General features: G+C 39.1%; 1 protein-coding gene across 1 annotated transcript in view; it reads right to left on the bottom strand.

The window, feature by feature from the left end:
- Positions 1-784: 784 nt before the first annotated feature.
- Positions 785-21,539, bottom strand: part of LOC110966481 (synaptosomal-associated protein 25-A-like) — a 58,756-nt gene continuing 38,001 nt past the window's right edge. Inside the window, exons 4-8 of the mRNA XM_022215855.2 lie at positions 18,996-19,044; positions 8,775-8,892; positions 5,250-5,369; positions 3,038-3,182; positions 785-2,197 (exon numbers count right to left, since the gene is read on the bottom strand). Coding sequence (XP_022071547.1) covers positions 2,129-2,197; positions 3,038-3,182; positions 5,250-5,369; positions 8,775-8,892; positions 18,996-19,044 — 501 coding nt within the window. The 3' untranslated portion in view covers positions 785-2,128. The remainder of the gene's footprint in view (positions 2,198-3,037; positions 3,183-5,249; positions 5,370-8,774; positions 8,893-18,995; positions 19,045-21,539) is intronic.

Genomic DNA, 21,539 nt, shown 5'->3' on the forward strand with positions numbered 1-21,539 from the left:
ATAGTGAAAGATAAGGCACTGGATTTATCTAGTAGATCATTATATTACATTTATGTTCCCTTGAGAGTTGTCAGCATAATTATCACAGTAACATCACCTGCTGAAACATCTTCACAAGCCGATTAAAGCTACTGTGACTGTAACATCTCATTTGTCTTATGTAAAGTCAGTCATTTGACTCTGCAAGGAGCATGAAGATTGAAGATCTCAAAAAAAACTGGAAAATTCTACATAACATGAGCTATGGGTTAAAAATGATGAAATGTGATATTCTGCATCAAAAAACAAGACATTTGAGTGTCTGAAAATGCTTTGTTTATATGATTTTAAGTGTAGCGCTACTTGTCTCCAATATGTGCCCTCGCTTAGATCCCATCTTCTGTTCACTTGATTAAATTCACTGCCATGTAGAAATGAAAATGCTTTCTTCGATCAATCACTATAGTCTTTATCTCTTATCCTAGTACACTGTCACATGCTCCTGCCTCCATTTAATATATGCCATTGCTACATTACTGTGGCTCTAATTTTGCATCATAATGTAGTTTTTTTTTTAGGGCATCCACAATGTCAAGCTTCTCCATAACAAATATCGTACATTATTCTGCACATCACCTAAATAGTGTCTCTGATATCCCATAAAACAACTTTAACCACCAGTTTAGGTGCTGAGTTGTAAATAAAGCGACCCTGCTGACACTGGTCTAGTGACATGACTTCACACAATTTTCTCCTCACATTTACCTTCAGCCTCTGGTGTCATAAAAACAGACAGGAAGCTCAGTTTGATTCTACAGTTATGATGGTTTTATTGGCATTTTCCAAGGTATTATTTTACAGTGATGGTCACAGTCTGGACAGGTATAGAGACATGAAACAAAGAGTGGCACTACTGCAGATAAATACGGGCCTCTCCTCTGTGTGGCCTACATATGTAGCATGCGGTTGCCATCTTAGGATATTTTTGCCTGGATAAATGAATTATTCAGTGTTTGCTAGCAGCGGATGCACATGCATAACACACTTAAAGGACTATTTCATATTGCTAGGGTTGAATCATGGACAAATCATGGCCTGCTATGTGAAGAGGTTGTTGACCTCTCTGTAAAAGTTGAATTGATTGCTGTTAAACTCTGACCGTCTGCAAAGCTCCACCTCCTTTAGGTATAACATTTTAGCTTTTGTGGACTAACATTTGTCTGAGTCCCATCTATATTGCTGTTCAGACCATAAAAACATAAACACTGAACCTGGTGTTACAAATATGTCATTTTTATAAATCACAATGTATCAATAAAATATCCAGCCTTCGCTTTTGAGTGGTCAGATTTAGCTCCCTGAGGGAAATAGTATATAATCTGTGTCATCAAATTGTTTAAATAGAGTTAGTAAAAATACTGGTGTATGGTAATGACCAAAAAGCCATGTTTTTATCCAAATGGCCCAAATCCTTATCTATCGTCTACTATGTCAGTGAGATCTGAGCAGCTCCACATCTACATGAAATGACTTTGTATTTAAACAGTGGCCTTGGTAATAAGCTGTATGTTCACTATATTCATGGCAAATCACTGTGGCCTTATCATGTAGCATCACAACATCGTAACTGATGAATACACAGTGTGTGTTGCATGGACAACACCAGAATACTGACATGTGGAAAGAACATCTTGGAGACAAGGTGTACATACAGTTTATATTACACATAGACTTTAAAAAAAAGGACGAGTGATGAAGAAAAATGGGAAAAGTGATCTAAATCACTGAAGCATTAAAGAAGCACTATGTACAGCGTGTGGAGAGTTGGAGTGGGCGTTGTGGAACAGAACTATTATTTCTTAACAAAATCAAAAGAGAGACATCACTGAACAACACTGACAACAAGGGTTGGAGGGAACGGAGTTGTAGTGATGGGCAGAAATGGTAGGGAGGGCAGCGGAGGGATGTATGATATGTGCATGTGTGCAAACCTCTACCAGTATCACAATAAAAGCATGATTTTGCAGCGCCTGCTGTCAAGCAAAGGATGTGGGCGCTGGGCGTTGGTGCAAGGGGCTGGGTTTGGTTGGTGTTGTTATTATTAGGGTGACTGGGGTTAAATGGGGGTGAAAGCACTTTTCGCTGCAGTTTAGCCACTGCCCAACATCTTTGTAGCACGCTGGTTGGCCTCATCAATCCTGGTCTTGTTGGAATCAGCCTGAAAGAGGAGAGCGGCAGCTGTTACAGAGCTCAGCTACGAGTTAGGAGAATGTGATATAAACCAGTGCTGAAGACAAACACACTCAACTAATGGACAAAGTATACAATTAAAACGTTTAACACCCAGATTTTCACCACTGGCATGCAAATCAGATATTCTCCATTAGTGTGTCAAACCCATGTTAAATCTGCTCAGAATCAGAACAGCTTTATGCGCTAATGGTGAACCTGTAATCCATGCTACATATCAGCTAAATACCATATTTCGTATATTAGCTACTTTTTTCCTTGTTCTGTTCGTTCTGCCTTTCATTTACCTAATTACCTATACTTCTGGCAATACTGTGTTCACCTGCATTTTCAAATTTCAGCCAGATATGTATATCAAGTCACATTCTGGTAGAATTTCCCTAGCATAGCACAAACATACCCATGGGTAATGTTGAAATTGTCTTGAAAGTCTGCTGACATCTGTAGCCTTGTAATGGCTGGAATGAACTTGTTTCATAAATACAAAGAAGTATACTTGTATTTTCTACTTGATCTTCACATCGTACTGGACTGTTCAACTGGACTGTACTTCCACATTGCCAATAATTTGGAGCATCACAACGGTTTTTTTTCACTTTCAATTGAATTTTCTGTTGTTGTTACCATAGTCATGAAAGCACAGAGAAGAAACCGTCTGTTTGTAACAAATGAAACTGACTTTGCTCCATTAAATCACTATATAAAGTTCATTATAAAGGAATGGCAACTATGTCATGCACCCTGGCTCAAAAAAACCAAAACAAACTACCGTATTCTCCATTGTAACAGTCTAATTATTGTACAGTACCTTCTCCATGATCCTGTCGATCTGGCGGTTCTGCGTGTCAATCTCCTGGCCCATGTCCAGGGCCATATGACGCAGATTGCCAATGATGCCGCCCACCTGCTCCAGATTCTCGTCCATCTCATTCTCCCGGGCGTCGTCTGTTACCCTGAAACACACAAGACAAAGAAGTGTGACTGCTTATTGGTCAAAAAATACCTTGGAGATATTGTGGTGACCTGTTGGATGGTATTGGAAATCAGTGCACTGCGTAGATACCAGCAGTTTGCAATGAATTCCTATAAATCTGTAAAGCGAATTAAAACTTGAGTGGAGTTCAGCTGTTGGAACAGAGAACCAAAAACACTCAACAGAAGCATGAAACTGAGATCCATAAACCTTGAACCATATATCAAAATATCACTGACTTCTTACCTTTAAAAAATAATCAAGAGATGAAATTACAATGTAGGGCTGTTGTATGTATTATGACATTAGGTATGATGTGTGTTTTGGTGGTTGTGTTATGAGTCTTTTTGTGAGTATGAATGTGACAGATGTGTATTGATGTGTTTTTGTTTTTAGTATTGAAGCACTTTAAAATAATAATGAGGACTCCTGGAAGAGTAGGCACTGGTGTAATGTAGTAGCTAATAAGGAATGAAATAAAAAGAAAAACAGATACCTGAGGGCCAGAACCATCCCATGGCTCACAAGGTAGATATGAGGGGTTGCAAGATCATTATCCCTCTGTAGTCCAAGCAGTTTCGGGGCATTTTTTTGATTTTATCACTATTGTACACTCTGTGGTCCTATTTTTCACTGTAATATAAAGTCTTGCTCCTCCATGGAAATAGAACGACCATGACTAGAAGCATAGAGAACTAAACCATAGTTTACCATACATTAACCATACTTCATATTAAAGAAAAAACAAAAATTCTTTTTTTAATCATTTATGTTACAAAATTCGGGGGAAATTGGAATCAGCATTTACAGCATGTTTCCAAGTGTCCATAGGTGTTACCAATACTGGAAAACGGTGGTTCTGCATACTATAAATACTAAACTGTTTACATTTCGAGACCATACAAACTCTGTTCATCAGTTATGAAAGTATGTTTCACCATGTTGGATGTATTCCCAACAGCTCGCTAATCTGTACGATTTTCAGAAGTGCTGAATATATTTCACTAATCCTGTTTGATTTTCTTCTCAGTCTCTCTGATCAGTTTAAATTTTTGTGTCCATTTTGCAGTTGACTTGAAAAGAGTCAGAGTTTTTGTCATGTGACTGTTGGCCATAGCAGAAACGTTTGTGGACCTTAAGTTGTATTAAGGGCTTTATATTGTTTTGTCAGAATCTTCTCAGTGTAAACAGATATTTTTAGATTTTATTTTTAATTTTTTTTTCAAATGAGAAAAGTACAAAACCTAACATTTGGTAAATTTTGTCTGATAGAGCCATACGTGACATCTGATTAGTTCAGGAACCATCAGAAAGTTGAAAAATCGATGACTAGTTTTGATTTTACAGGTTCTGGTTCTGATAAATGGTGTAATTTTGATGATGTTTTTTATAAAGCATGCAAAATTGTTTAAAATTAAGTTAGTTTAGGTCCTTTTATTTGACTTATTTCTTAATTTTAAAGGGTTAAAAGTCAAAAAGATTAGAAAGCAGTGGCATATTTCATTTTCACAAGGCATTTGAGCTCAAACTGTTTCTCCAGTGATGATTTTTTTTTTTTGCCTTTTATGAAATGACTGCAATTCTTCATAAACTTTGACCACTTCTTGCTGTAGACTGCTCTGTCTACACAGTCTCTGCTCCCTTAAACATACAAGTGACGTACAATTTTATTCATTCTTTAGCGAAAACTGTGCTGTTGAAAGGCAAAATTGTATGAAAATACAAGTTAACTGGTATATTTGTCAAAAAGATGGAGAAAAGTTACTTTAAGAGTCAAAATGGATCACTAACACCAGGCGAAGTCTCATATGATATTATGTAATTATAGATCAAAGCAGTAACATATACGAGAAGTGCATATATGTGCACAACAAATATGTCTAAGCATTTATGGGCACAAGAACAAGCAAGCTTTCCACCCACACACACACACACACACACACACACACACACACACACACACACACACACACACACACACACACACACACACACACACACACAGTTTCACACGCAAACCAACACCTACACACACATATACGCTTACCTGCGGATGAAGCCCCCACTGATGGCCATCTGTTCACGCTCATCCACCACTCGAGCCCCCGGCTGGCTGTTCACCACTCCATCCTGGTTCCCCCCCCAGGCCTGGCCCCCGCCCTTAATCCTACCACACACACATTTCAGTCAGGGGCGCTGTCGACGCTTCATTCTGTGCTTGTGAGCATTAATGATTGTGTCTGTGCGTATTTGTGAACTGCTTTGTGATTGTGAGTGTCAGTGTAGGTGAGTCGCTGTGCGCATGTATGTGCATATTTTTTTGCAATTCACTATCAGAACACATACATGAATATATGTATAGAATGCATTGCAAACATGAGGTCAAGCCAATTAGTCTACTGAAAACAACATGCAACGTATGATTAAGTTCCATACATGCAATTTGTTAGTGAATAATTGATCCAGCATGCAGATCAATTGAATCTAAACACGAGAAGCTCACATGTGCCTTAAGTTAGAAAGAAATCAAAGCTGAGAAAACCCTCTCCCACAAGCACATACAGAAGAGCACGAACACAGAACACAACAAGCAGACTCCAGACAGACAGAGGACGCACACACACGCAAACATGCAGAGTGAGAAACAGCACACCCTGTTTGACGTGGGAAAGGGAAACATGTAAAGAAGAACGGCATCAGATACATGATGTATCTGTTAAAAGAAAGCTGTCCGGTTAGATCCAACGTGGTGAAAAAAGCAATCAAAAGAAAAAAAAACAAAGCGATCATTTTGCATTGGAAGACTAGCTGTGATGAGCCCTTCATTTCATCTGGATGGACATATCTGTGGGATGATACACTGCATTCAGTCAAATAAGCAAATGTAATTCTTAGCGTTTGTTTCATGATGCTTGGAGTATCTGATAGGTGAAGGTCTCCACTGAGGACAACGCAGTGAACAAAGTCTAATCAAGTTCATTTTGCTCGATTTTCAATGAGTGATGCTCTTTTGCGTCTCACGGTGTTGTCTTGAGGTGGTACATGACACCCATCAGGTGCTCCAGTCAGGTTAGAACAACAAGCAAGAATTATTTTTTTCATGCTATTTGACCCGGAACTGCCATGTACAGAATCTAGATCAAATGAAACACATGACATAACCACAGGGTTACATAACAAGTGGTTCATGAAAGGGAGGACCAAAGAGCTATAGAAAAAACAAGATCTATTCTCAAAACGATCACATCTGGAAGCAGGACCAAGATGGACCAATTAGAGGCTTCAAACCTGGCTGGTCAGGTTGTGGTTATTAAAAAAAAAAAAAAAAAACCCTCACAACTCATCCTTTTAAACGACAACTAATACAGCAGATTAGTCGTATTTGCTAATGCCAAGATCCTGCTTAGCCCTGTTCTGGAGAAAACAGCAATCTTATGTTAAAATGTCTACTGCTGCATTTATTCTGGAGATGAATGGATATACAAAAATGTGGCATTAAAAAACCATAATAACTCAAATTTAGTTGTTAGAAGATCAGATGTAATTTTTGTTCTGTTTAAGCCTTGAGAAGACAAAAGACAGCCTATTTTACACAAACACCTTGCGTGTACTGCATTTACTTAATTATTTACGCAACAATCTGTAAACACAGCACAAAATACAGCCTTTATTTTTTTAGGTTTGTGAGTCACTTGTGTTTGCTATAGCTCTGAGATACACAACTACATATAGTACATGTATTACAGGTCCCAGTGTAGAGTATGCTCAGACATGACTCAGTGGCCATAGTTTGGCTGTTGAGGACTTCAGAACAGATCACACAGGAGTTCGGCAAAACTGGAATTAGAAATCCATGTAAACTATTTTAAAGTTCCCATGTAAAAATGGCATCACTGTATATTGGGTGTGCTCAGAAAACAAGTTTGCCCAACTCATGCATGATATTTCATTATGTGGACAGTCTTGGGGGAAGAAAGGCAGGATCCATATAGTCACAATCTGTAATCTGAGGGTCATATGTGTGTTGATGTGCTAAAGAGTAAAGTTATATATTCTAGCAGCTCTTACTTCAACATATAATTTTGTCTTGAATGTGCTAAAATAACAAGTGCAGTGCTATTATCATTACTAAGCTGTTAGGTTTGTAGTTCATGTGTACTGTGTACTCTACCAATAGAGTAAATAAATGAAAAACTCAATTAGAGCTGTACAACCCAAAAAATGATTATTAAAGGAAAGGTTGGACCCTCTGACAGAGCTTGATGAAAGATTGATGCCACTCTTGTATATGTACACTAAATATGAAACTGAGAACAGCAGACAGCTAGCTTAGCTTAGCACGTCTTCAGATCACTATTTAACATATTATGTTGTTAGTTTTAGATTGTTAGATTGTGAGATTTATGAGTGTATACAAAAAACAGCATTACCCAAGGATCAGTTGGACACAATACCTGGCTATTAAGCCACAATATACAGTTTTTCAAATTTACACTTTGAAATTTACAAATATGAAACAAAACATGATATATTAATTAATAAGCTTATCAGATGCTGCCGGTTAGGTTTTACTACCCTTGGGCACAGCCTGGCTAACTATTTCTCCCTACTGCCAGCTTATGTGCAAAGCTAAGCTAAGTGGCTGCTAGCACCACATACATATTTAGCATCAATCATTTCACCTGACTCTCTGCAAAAAAGAAAATAAACGTATATCCAAAATGCCGAACTATAAGTTGAAAGTTGGTTTCTGATCTGGATGACCCATCAGATTGATTGACAGCAAGTACCAGCTGTGTAATACTTGTGTTTACTTAACAGCAATAGCAGCCAGTTCAATTAAAGTCACATATCTTTGAAAAGACAAGAGGTGAAAACTTTGGACTAAATTCCATGAACAAAGATTCTGTCATACTGAAACAAAGGTTTCTAGTGATCATTTAAAATACAGCTTTGGTTGAATGTATTGCAACACCTCATAAAATCAATTAATTTGTGTAAAACATTTAAAAAAAACACAGATATTAGTAGGTAATCTATTGGCTAGAAAGGGGGTAACATTCAAACGAGTAACGAAAAAGAAGGCAACTAGTTGATTTATTCTTTGGTTTGAGTTGAACTTGTACACAGTGTGATGGATCATGCTGCAGGGTGTCAAGGAGGGTGCTTGGGTGGGGTTTACAGGGTTGGTGGGTGCCGTGGCCAAGGTCCTTGTGGATGCTGCTACCTGCTGGAAGAGAATCTCTCATCCAATGTGGAATGAAGGGCTTTTGAGGACAACAGCCACTGAGGCTGGCATCGGACCAGTTGTGCACATGTTGTGGTGTGTGTTGTCCACGTACACACACAATCTTTCACTCCATCTCAGCCTTGATTTAAACAGACACACACACACTTTTGCATGCAGTGCTGGAGCCTGTTCAGAGAGTGTGTTGTTGTTGTTGTGGCTTAAGGCCTGACTGCTTACACCACAGTTCACCATGCTCTATACACCAGAAGCAGGCAGATGGATAGAGAGGCAGGTAGGCAGGCACTGAAACACATGCAGTCAGGCGGCACAGGCATCACCTACTTGTTACAGGGACATGAACATAGACCACAGAACTGTCCTAGATTGTTCAAATTCTTTTCTGCATCCTTCATGTCCTTATTGATTTGGTCCATCCCCTCCTCGATGCGCTCCAGTTGTTCTGATTACCAACACATTGTCATTTATCCCAGCAAAAGAACGAAAGCACATGAGAAGAGAAGAGAGGAGAAAGAAGTCGCGGGTGGTGGGTAGGGGGAGGAGAATAGAGAGGGGAGACAAAGGAGAAGAGACAAAAAAAAGACATTGACTGTGACAAGAGAGACATCAGACATCACCACCACCACCACCACCACCAGCACTGGACAGGCAAGAGCGCGGAGCTCCTCGCCGGTACCTACTTTTTAATACATGGGCATATCAGACCACAGCATTGTCCTATATCTTTTAAATCTTTCTCGGCCTCCTTCAGGTCTGCGTTCACCTTGTTCATGCCCTCCTCCACACGATCAAGTTGTTCTGGTGAGGACAAAGGCATGAGAGCAGTGAAATAAAGTCGACTGATTTGTCTCGCGGTTTGGCGCGCTACGCTACAGGGCAAGAGGCAGAATGTTTCAGCTAGATGCAGAAGGCGAAGCAGGCAACAAGCGTTAAGGTCAACTAGATATTCCTGCTTATACAGTCAATTTAAACTATCAATTTTAATTTATCTTCGTTTGTACCTTTCTGTGTGAGTTTTTCTTCATTTTTTCCTACCTCCATCCACAGGGACACAATGCTTTTCTCAGTAAGTGTTTAATGTGAGTGGCAGCAGCTGAATGCTTCATCCAGAACCTCATCTGTACATGAAGACGATGCTTCTGCCACTTTCGCTGTTTGAACACTACAGCATGTCAATGAGAGCAGGGATGACAAAGAGAGTGAAAGACGGGAAGGAAGAAAATTATGGCTGCCGTACTGAGGCAAAGTTTGCCAAGTGAAATAAAACCAGACGAGAGCCTAAAAAAAAAAAAAAGCAAAAGATGAAGAAAGAGTGGATTTAGAAGAGGCAGAATGGATGGAAATCAAGTAAATGTCTGAAAATGTGTCAGGCAGAGTACTTAAAAGCAAAAAAAGAGGAAATGCCAAAAAAATAAAAAAACAAGCAAATAAAAATGAATGAATAAATAAATAAACTAAAATGCCTGAAAAGCATCGTTTAGGTGCATGAAGTCTTGCACATTTCCTTCCTCAGATGGCCAATCCGGTGCAGGGATATAAAAAGCTCTGATTCAAGGTCAGATTCTCTCTCTGGCTGGTTAATGGTTATAGGAGAGGAGAGCTGTAATCTCCATCAGTGGAGGAGGGCATTTTGTCTCCCAGGAAATACTCTTCAGGGTTTGATTAGTCACATGGTAATGCAGACAATACACATGGTCATATCACACCGATTCAGTTTCTACAGCAGCTACGGAAGTCTAATTAAAACCCGCCGTAACGGAGAGTTTCAGTATTTTAGCTCTGCTGAAGCGTTGTCACCACATGGACCTTTGATTTAATTATAAAAATGTCAGGGAGAGGTCCACAAAATAAATGGAATAAGTCTTCCATAAAGATGGTGAGACAGATCTAAGATGCTAAATTCTGCTGCTGTTGTGTTTAAGTGAAGTTATAACGAGGAGTTTACCAATGAAGTGCTGCACAAGACAACTAAAAGGCCTTCAGTATTAATCCCACTCAGAGTGAAGGACTGAGTAGAGGAGTCCCGTGAGAGAGAGGGAAAGAAATTGTTGATCTTCTCAGCTTTGGACAGTCAGGCCTGACCTGACAACCTGTCTTCTCCCTCCTCTCTGAGGATTATTGTGGGATGGCCTCCGATGCCCTCCTCTCTCCTGGATAGTGAGTCACAGTGAGATGAGTTGACTGTCGGTGGAAAAAACTGAAAACAAACAGCAGCCTCCTGATTATAGTCTGATGTTTTGTTGATCCACTCATTAAGAATGGGCCGATTGCAGGCCTCATGCCTGGATACCTTAAATCTCAAAAGCAATAGCAGGAGGGTACACTCTAAAAAGTAATTCTGTAGACCTTTTGTCATAACTTAAATAAATATATTGTTGTGAAATAAAAAATCAAGTTCTGTAATCCAGTTAGACTTTTTACTTGTAAATGTTATTTTTTTGAGCTTGGATGACACAGAAATAATGCCTTTTGATTCAATACACTACCATCACCTTGTCAGAGCTTAAAAATTTCAGTTCATCAAGAAACAATTGGATTTTAAGTTCTGCTAATGTAAAAAATTATTTGATGACGTGTAAACGGCCCACCCCAGAGGAAAAGAAAATTCAAAAAGAGATCTCAAAAATGTTTCACTTACTTCTCCTAGACAACTTTGAGATCTGTGTGACACCAAACTGAGACTAAGGCTTATTTCTCCTGTGTCTCATTTTTTTCTCCTGAGCAATAAGATGCACTAAATCTCAGTTTAGTCTCCTTTAAAGTTTCAGAAGAGATCTCAACAAGCTCTCATATAATTCTCAGAGTTTCTCAACTTTTCTGTCTCTTTGTGATCTCAGGCAGAGAAATCAGAGAGCTCTCTCTAAGAACTCCATCTATTCTCATCCCAGCTTCAGTTCATGCATCTCATACTAAGCTCAGACAGAATAAATGAAGAGATCTCCACAAGCGCTCATTGAATTCTCAGACTCAGATCAAAGTTTTAGTTGTTTTTAATCATCTATCATGTTGACTTTATTGTAATCCACATGATATTTTTTAAAAAATTAATTAATAAAGATTCAGATTACTTTATTCATCCCAAAAGGGAAATTCATTTGTCTGTCAGCTCATCTACTATTTGCTATAGAATTATAAAGCCTGATCGCTGTGGGTACAAAGATCTTCTATATCTTTCCGTCCTGCAGTCCAGAGAGAGGCCCATTACGATATTATGAGTGGATGATCCGTGTTGTTTAGAATGATAAATCCAGTCAAGTGGGAGGAGAGGGTGATATGATTGAATTCACCATATATTATTGTAAGTGCATCAAGATGTTTAGGCTGTATCCTGGCAACTTCTTATTTGTTGCAGCATTTGTAAGGTGTGTGTGTGTGCAGATTAATATACACATAGGGTGGCATAGCTCAGTGGGTAGAGTGGCTGTCTCACACCCAGAAGGTTGTGGTTCGATTCCAAGTCTGTTGTGGAGGTGTGAGTGAGTGAGTGAGTGACACATATTGCTCTGTAGGAGCTCCACGATTGTTCATTTTCTTTTCCAGAGGAGAAATAAAGGAGCCATTAAAAGCACTGTATTGAGATTAGCAAGGTATCTCCCACAAGTCTCAAGTATGACTCCCTCTAATTATCCTGTCTCACCTATTTCTCCTAGTGAATTTTAGGAGAAACGTATGAGAAACCTTTAGACAAAGGTTGTTGCTAGAGGTACGGACCCGTACCCGTAGCCTGTGGACTACGGATACGGCACTTGCCATTTGCCAATCAGATACGCGAGATCTGGTCACGTGACTCCCGGTAGACGCCAGCTGTACGGACCCGTAGCATCGGTACGACAGGTACGGACCCTAAACCTGATCCTAACACTAACCCTAACCTTAACCTTTGCTTACCTTTCAACAGTTTGCAGTGGTTAGCAGCTTCTTGACTCGCGAGACTCGCGTACGGGTCCGTATCTGTCTGGCAAATTGAAAGTGCCGTACCCGTAGCCTGTGGGCTACGGATACGGACCTATCCGTAGACACTAAATGAGGCTGACATGAGAATCTCAAATTTGTCTCCTGAGCTGTAGAAGAGCAAGCTTTGAGCAGTAAAATTTTCCACTGGGACAGTCTCTCTTTCCCGCATGCGCGAGCGGCCATGTTTAAGGCCAGAGTGAGCACATGGTGAGCAGCCGAAGCACAGCCGAAGCTCATTGAAGCATTTTGGTGAATGGTAAGTAATTTTATGCTTATTTGCATTCGCTCAGGATTCTGTTGATGATAGCCTACTGTAACTGAATATCGAAATCTGGAAGTCCTTTCTTTTAAATGCGTGCAGTGTTGGTAGGGCAGTCTGTGTGCCGAGGTAAAGTTAGCTAGGTGATGCCTGTACTGGCTTCAATGCGGGAGTAATTGGTTAATTTCGGAATGTGACTAATAAACCGGCGCACAAATAGGTTGTGTGTTGGCGAGTTGTATTTATTATTTCGTCTTATCTGAATCACAGTCTAATTCTGGGTTACCAGCCATCCCTTAAAATACCGAATTGTCCCGCATTTGAAACTAAAATACGCGGTCGGTATTGAATCCATAAGGAGGTGACAGCCTGTGAGAAGCTCACCTGCTTGGGATTCAGTGGTAATATGTTTTTTCCTGTGGATTAAATTAAATGTATCAATGGATAATATCGATACAGTTCTATGAAATGAACAGCTACATTTATATTTACAAGTGTATTGATAACACGATGTAACCCACTCGTCAGGCTATGTCGTCTGACCAGGACGACAGGCACACATATTACGCGCCTACGGAGAAAGAGCACATTATGACGGCCCTCTGGGCTCCCAAAATATGAGAAAAGTTAAACAGGGCTATGATAAAACCGACAGAGAGGGACGGGGTAGCTAAAGGAGTTCATTATGATTCATAAACGAACCAGCAGACACCGCGGTGCGCTCCGTAACGGCACAGCCGTGCGTCCTAACGCACACACACCGTCAGGTCTGTGTGGACAGGTCTGACTGTCCATGACTACACAGATAAGTGTTTCCCTTAAGTTTTATGGAAGAAAAGAATCAAACACTAGTCATTTAAATTGCTATAAGCCCACTACTGCTTTGTTTATACTGATTTAGGGGAGACCGGGGATGGTTGTAACACTTGATGAGTTCTAATACCAGTTTTCTCCTGTCAGTATAAAATGGGAGACACATGATTTCATTTATTCCTCCATGATCACACACAGGGGCTGACAAGGCTGTAAACAGTTGTGTGTAAAACCCTGATCCTAACACCTTTTAATTTCTTCTTCAAGGATGTGGAGGAGCTTGATGCAGACCCTGCGATGCAAGTGATGAAGATTGCCATCATCGGTGATGGGTGTGCAACCATCATTGTTGAGGGAAACAAGATCCTGCAGGGGATTGATGTTGCCAGATCCTGTGCCTTGCTGATGGGAGTAATCTTTGTCAGGAGAACGCAGCCTACAACTTCTGCTGTTTGCACTTTAAATGATTTAGTGCTGCTGTTAAGGATTTAGTGTTATTCATAATTTTAATAAATGGTTCTTATTAATTTGAATATTTCTGTCTGAATTTTTGTTCATTTTGAACACCAGGAGAGTTTCTTAGCTGCTGAACATAACCTTAATATAGGACAGGACTTAACTTCACTCTTGCAGAGATCAGCTAATTAAGTTCTTGTTACTAAGAAATTTGTTTAATTGTGGCCAGAAAGCTTCTTCACCTTACTTAAAAAATTATGTTGGATCAACTTAAAAAGTTGCATTCATGTTGACCATTATGAAGTTCATGTTACTTAGAAATGTGTTTAATTGTGGCCAAAAAGCTTCTTCACCTTACTTAAAAATTATGTTGGATCAACTTAAAAAGTTGCATTCTTGTTGACAATTATTAAGTTCGTGTTACTCAGAAATGCATTTTTGTTCGGACTAAAAGGTAATTCAACATACTCAAAACATTGCTTTGACTTAATGTAATTCTGCCAGCTACTGGCTCAACTTAAAAATTAGAGTGGAAACGGTTAACATAAGTTTTTATGTTGACCCAGTGTTTTATTTATTAGAGTGTAAGGTTCCTACATGGTGTCAGTTAGGCCACTACTTTGAGGGTCCCCAGATGTGAAAGAAAAACAGACCACTGCTGTTACAGTTAGTTTTACTCTTTTCAACTCAGAATGAGAGGTAAACAATTTAACTTAGCTTCAGTCTTTCATGATGGCGAGCATTTTAACATTAGGAAGATGTGGGGGAAAAAATGGAGTGGATCTAATTTAGGTGGGTGTTAAACGTTCCATGTCCGTAAGTATGTGAGTGTTCGCCAGGGTTGGTGGAAAGTAAATCTGCAAGTCTGTGAGAGTCCATGCAGGGCTGTCTGCAGATGTCTACATACAGCCCAGAATTTGTGTTTATGTGTTCTCTTTGCTACAAGGGCAGCAGTGCACATGCTCTGCAGTAGTGTTCATCTGCAGAATATGCAGAGGCCAATTTACTGCTTATGTAGTGGAATCCAGGTGTAGCAACGCCTACATGTCTGTGCTGTCTGTCTGCACACCTTCATGGAAGTATATTCAAGGCTTTAGTCAGAAAATATCCAAGTAAAGCTTAGATAGCTTGTTTAAATAGTGATTTTCTGGTTGGCAATGAAGCAGCCATACTGTTCTGCTCGTATTTCATGTAGATATATTTTTTGAAAGCAGTGTAATTTTAGACAGACATTAACAACTCACCTAAATTGCATGCTCATGTTGACAGGTTTGTGTTTACTTTAATTTGACAGTTATTTTCTAAACTTGATATTAGCTTTTCCATCAGGCTAACACCTGCTTCATTTAATGCCAAGTTGGTAGTGTTTTTTAGATATTTTAGCATACTATTCCTTTAACACCAATCACAGTGCAAAGAATATTTGGCTATTACTTTTAACTTGACAAATCATTACATTATCACTACATTCTTAAGCAGATACACATGATTGTTTGTGAACAAAACAAACATGCTACTCAATTTCTTCATCACTTTTCCGGGCACACAAGGGCTACTTCACTGTAAATCTAAATGGGGCACCTGTCAGAACAACTGATACTGTTCTACTTCAGATCTCAGCCAACTTGGTACAACTAAGTCAAAGACAGCGGCGTTGGCCACAGTTAAACTAAGCATTGTCTGCATGCATCATCCACTTTTGAGTTCTTCCTCACATCCTCTGAAATGTTAATGTAAAGAATATCCTAACTCTTAGCTTCAGATGTATATCTTTATCTGTATGTTCAAACTGTTTATAATTATATTACTCACACTGACATAAAGAACATGAAGACAAATGAGACACTGTGCTATGCAGAACTATATTCTGTTGACTGTCAGTAAGTGAGGAGTGCTGATCAATCTCTCTCAGTCTCAGTCCAGAGATGAAGTGGTAAACAGAAAAAAAAATGGATTAACCTTGATCACAAGTCATCAGTTTAACTCAATTATTGCAGGTCCTATTATTATGAAAATAAATCATACCACACTCGTTGTGTGACTGAAAATGTAGACAATGAGAGCTGAGTTGACTGAGTCAGAGCTATAATCCATCAGCCCTGACTGTGGGTCTAATTCAGGTCAACATGCATGTAACAGCCAAGCAGGGAGGGACTCATTAGCTGCAGAGAGACCTCCACCACAGGTAATACATCACTGCAAGAAATGACACATCTCCTCCTATGTGTGACCCGTGCATGTGTGTGTGTAAAGGGCACGGGGATTAGTCACACTCCAGTTTACAGCTCGACAAGACTGTATTAATTATTGGAGCCTTGGCAAGCTATTACATCACAGAGTTTACCTCTTAAATGGCAATTTAAGAGGGAATTCTGGAAGTAAATAACATGTCAAATCTGACCGAGCCTCCAACAATAAAGGCTGCCATCATCAGTGAACAAGATGAAGGACAGAAAGAGTGAAGAGAGGAAGGAGCTACATCATTAATGTGGCCACAGTTACATCCAGGTGAAGGTAAGGAAGAAAGAAACAGAGGAGGTCAGGAGACAAATCAGAGGAAAGAAGAGAAGGAGCATGAAACAGAGAAAAGATGGGGGAGGCAGAGAGAGGGAGACAGATGGGGGGTCAGGTATAGAGGACATTAGCTCAGAGGCAGAGGTAATTTAAATCTGTGAATTGATTGCTGTCCTGTGATAACAGCAGTGAGCTGTGCACTGTGGCAGCAGTTACTCTGGGGGGAAGTAGATGGAAGGAAAGAAAGAAGGAGAGAGAGAGAGAGAAGGGGGAAACAGGCTATCTGTTCCTTTGACAGGCCAATTAGGCTGCTCTTTCACGCATGGAACTTAGCACAAGCCTTTACACACACATGCACACACACACATGCACGCACGCACGCACGCACGCACGCACGCATGCACGCATATCCTGAACTCTTTCTAGGACGTTTTATGACACTCCTAAATACACTGTAATTGTGCCTTTAATCGTCACATGCACTCATAGAACACCAGTCACTTTAAGGCAGGTTTACACACTGAAAACCTGGCCAGTCTTCAAACATTAGTCTGATGACAGTAAAGACACATGAAGTGTTAGTGCCAGCAGGTTCCAACACTTCACTCCGACTGCTGTGTAGATACAACCGGTGTCCTTATAGCCAAGATTTTCAGAAAAAAAAAATAATCTCAAATGATTTCAAACAGCAAACTGGCTGGTGGAGCTTACAAAGTTTAGAGGTTTTCTCCTATTCTGTAGCTATGTGTGAATCACAGCCACAGCTCACAGTGCTACGCATTTCTATTTAATGCAGTTTATCTAATATTTCATATTAACATAATTGTAAATCAAGAGATATGAGTTCAGATGTTTGGCTTTTAGCACCAGAAAAATAAAAAATAAAGTAAATTATTAAACCTTCTAAATTTTCATCATGTATTCAGTATTGTGAAGGACTTCTGGATCCTTGTATAAGTGTGTAATTTACATGAATCATATTTATCTTTTTGTACATTCCAAGTGATGTCAATCACGTGTCAAATTTAAAGTTAGTATTTTAGGCAAAAGCAGATGACTGTGGATTTCATGTTTCAAAGCCACACAAACTCACGCAACAGAATGATAAGTTCCTTTGTAATGAAAAAGCCAAAATTACACAGAAATTCTTGTACAGACAGAATGTATCTGGCTGAGCAGAATCACAGTTAAGACGTGCTGCCTGACCTGAATGCAGAACAGATCCTGTTCTGCATTCAGAATGAATCTCTGTAATGAAAGAACAGTGCTGGTGTTTGATGTTATCTGCTGTAAATTGTGACCTTGACAATGGAAAATACCAGCTTTTATTCCAAAGCATATTAAGAATTTAGAATATACTTTGCCTTAGGAACTACTTACATCACCCCATTGGATGGCACCTATCATTTTTTTTTGCAAATGAATGCATCACTTAGTTTGGACATGAAGTCCTTTCTAAAGTCAAACAAAGTCTACATAGTTCACAACATTGGGCTACATTACTAAAACTTGACAAATATCATATTTCTATTTGCAAATGTGTGCTTCAGAGTAAATCTCCAGTTAATGTAAGAAACATTATATGGTCATTCAATCTGGCATTGGAAACAGTGTGTTTTGCTGCTGTAAGGGATCTTTTTTTTTATTGGATATATCATTTCAAACCTTGCTAGTTTATCTAATTAATACTATCACACCATATTATGATTAACATACTGAATATTGATGAAGTATCGTGTCAGATTCATGCTCCATATTTTCTTATTTATTCTTCACTCTAAACAGGTCATACATAAACAAAGCTAATATTAGTTTTGTCAGTCACATCTGATAGTTGCTGGCTGTCTGCACAACTGGAACATGTATTAATTCAGTGAAGCGTAAATCTCCTCTTGCACGTATAACTGAGCTCTGTTTGAATTCAAAAACAGCTGATAAATCCGAGCTCTCACAGTCCCCATCTGTTGCTGCATGCTACTTAAGATTTGTGTGTATACGTTGATCCATATAGTTTGTGGACGTGCAAGCGAGATTTTAGAAAACATTGGTTAAAATCAGCACCGCAGAGGCTGAGATATCCGAGGTTATCATTCCTGGCTTTCTAATAACAGAACTGACTCAAACATCAGATATATTTAGTTGTCACATTTGAAGTAAATGATTTTAAAAGGACCAATATAGTTGCTGTTACATACAAGTATGCTTATTTTTCTGCCAGTAAAAAAATCAGCATTTGTCTGACAAAGAAAAGCAACACAGTGCTGTATAGGGAGGCAAAGCTAAAGGCTACCCCAACAGTAACATCCAGTATAAATGTGTTAGCCACATTAGCCTGCTCCAGACTCCAGCTAATGCTACTTTTACAAAAAATAAATAAAAATCAGCTCTTTTGCTTTAGTTATAAAGTCGTAACAGTTCTGCAGTGTTATACTGGACGTACTGATGATGACTCTCCCGTTATACAGTGTAAACCTGCAGCGAGAGAGGATCAGGAGCAGAGCAGATTAAAGTGAAACAGACTGTTCAGTGAACTCTCCCTACCAACTTACCTCCCTGCTCATCCAGCATGACCAGAGTCCTGATACCGGCATCTTTACTCTAACAGACAGACAGACAGACAGAGAAGTGAAAGGAAGACAGCGAAGAAGAGAAATGAAGGGAAAAAGAGGTATAAATGTGTCAGATTAGTGAAGGTCAACAGAGCAGAACAGAACAGAGCTATCAGGAGAATCAGCAGTGGCTCAAATTACAATTTGAAATCACATTTTTGAAATTTAACTTGTGTGGCACAGCAGAAAGTGATAAAGGGATACTCTGACATCTTCTTTCTTGGCAAAAAAATTGATACCACTTTAATGTTCATGTGTTTACTGAAAAGGTAGAGCTAGTTTGGGCTTTTAGGACTGAAAAAAAGGAGATCAGTCAGTTGGTTCTATCCAAAGGCAACAAAATCACCTTCCAGTACCTCTGAAGATAAAATATGGTATGCACAACATTGGATTTCTGTAAATATTTAATATTTCCCAACTCATTTTGGCCGACTGATGATATCTGCACATATTCTATCCACCTAAGTCTCTCCTGTAGTGGAATAAATATGTTCTTATTCCTGCTCTTGGCCCTCTGGCAGACACAAACATAAAATACAATGCCTCTCAAATGTTCACAGTCCCTGGTTAAAATACGACTACTACTTCAATTTAGCACGTAAAAAATGCCAAAAAATTGTCTTTTGAAACATTATCAAATAAAACTGTAAACTTCAAACCTCACAGGCGTTATCTGCCTGTCAATGTCATTGCCAATATTTTTGTTAAAAACTTACATTAGTGACAATGCCGATTTGAGGATTTTTTAAGTCTTTGGACAGAGCCAGTCTAGCTACTTCATCCTGTTTCCTTTCTTTGTGTTCAGCTAATCTAAATACTAGCTGCCTTGAGCTCCATGTTTAATAGAGAGGTGAGAAAGTGGCATCAATTTTCTCATATGTCTCTTAGAAAGAAACAAATATTTATTGGAAAAAAAATTGCCAAAATATTACTTTGAATCAATCAGTCAAAAGAAATACGATTTCATATGTTATATTTGATCCCTGAACTGAGCAAAAGCAAGAAAATAAAAAAAAGAAGAAAAAAATCAACGCTTATGAGGAAAACCTGATCACAAAAATGCAATTTATATGTCTGCATATATTATAGTATTTTGTAGGCTGTAAATCTTAATTTTTAAATCAGTCAGGCAATTTTGTATAGCCTACACTTGTTCACACAAGGTTACATTCTTAACCTGAATATTAATTAATTATATTATTTGTTTGACAGCACTTTAGCTCACAGTCTGTTGTTAAATGTGCTTCAAAAATACCAGTGGCTCAGCTTAAAATAAAATGACGATTTCTAGTCAAACCAGTCGGTGTCAAATTTTCAGCAGAGCTGTTATTCATACAACCCTGTTAAAAAGCACATTTTCAAATAGAAGGAGATTTACATCCCACAAGGAAACAACCAGGAATAAAAAAAAAAAAACCTGTAAACATCCTAAATCCTCCGGGAAAGCAAAAAAAAAAAAAAAAAAAGAACTCAAGATGCCACAAATGTATTCATACATGATCCTGTATGTTTTCTTGGGATAAAATTCACCCACCAACCGACATGTGCCTTATTTGTTATGTCCGGTGGGCTGCAGCTTCTGGAGATTTGCTGACAAAGCTCCGGTAACATTACATTCTGATTTGGCTTACAGAACTGGCAAATGCTCAGACACACAAACATGAGGACGTGCACACAAAACCCAAACATCCATGCAGAGTCATGTGCTGTAATTTCCCTGTGCATGGATTTCATCACATAACAGCACACTTAAATGAGCATACTTTAACGGGTGTGCATACAACCAAACAATACTTTTGTGTTCTCCAAGAGCCTGAGGCCTCTAACAGATATTAAAGTCCAGTGGCTGCTCAGGTCACGCATCAGTTGTTTTTGATCAAAGTGTGCTCTGACCTTCTAGGAGCTGTGATAGATACGATCAGCGCTAGAGGGCAGTTGGGTAGATGTGTCACTGATCTTAGTACCACTCAAAGTTTAGCCAGTGGCCATGGGTCTCTATCAGAGCAAATTGTTGTTGATGAATGAGCGCTCAGAAAGTGTTTTTATGCATGACTAAAAAGAGAATACAGATTTGTTTACATTAATTTTAAGGGAAAACTGATAATTGTCTACATCTAATTCAGCAGACTTAGTGTTTGCAGATACATGTGAATAAATCCAGTGGGAGAAGTGCTTGTTTACCCTAGAGGAATCATGGGAAATCACAGGATATCTGACCATGCCAGCTGGCACAGTGATGTGGTGACATCACCTCTTTCTGCATGGCTGCTTCAACACGTATGAATGCACACACACGATCAGGTCTTTTTCACACTCAGCTTTCATTTACTGAATCACCTGATGCTGTTCAGGCCATTTTTCACAAAATAATTTTATGCCTAGGAAGTGAACATGGAAAGTGCTTTTCAAGAGATTAATAATTTACACTCATTTAATCAGTCCATCTTTTTCTTCATTTCTCTTCTCAGCAGCAGTGCTGATTTA

This window comes from Acanthochromis polyacanthus, chromosome 2 (genome assembly GCF_021347895.1).
Source record: "Acanthochromis polyacanthus isolate Apoly-LR-REF ecotype Palm Island chromosome 2, KAUST_Apoly_ChrSc, whole genome shotgun sequence".
Classification (NCBI taxonomy): domain Eukaryota; kingdom Metazoa; phylum Chordata; class Actinopteri; family Pomacentridae; genus Acanthochromis; species Acanthochromis polyacanthus.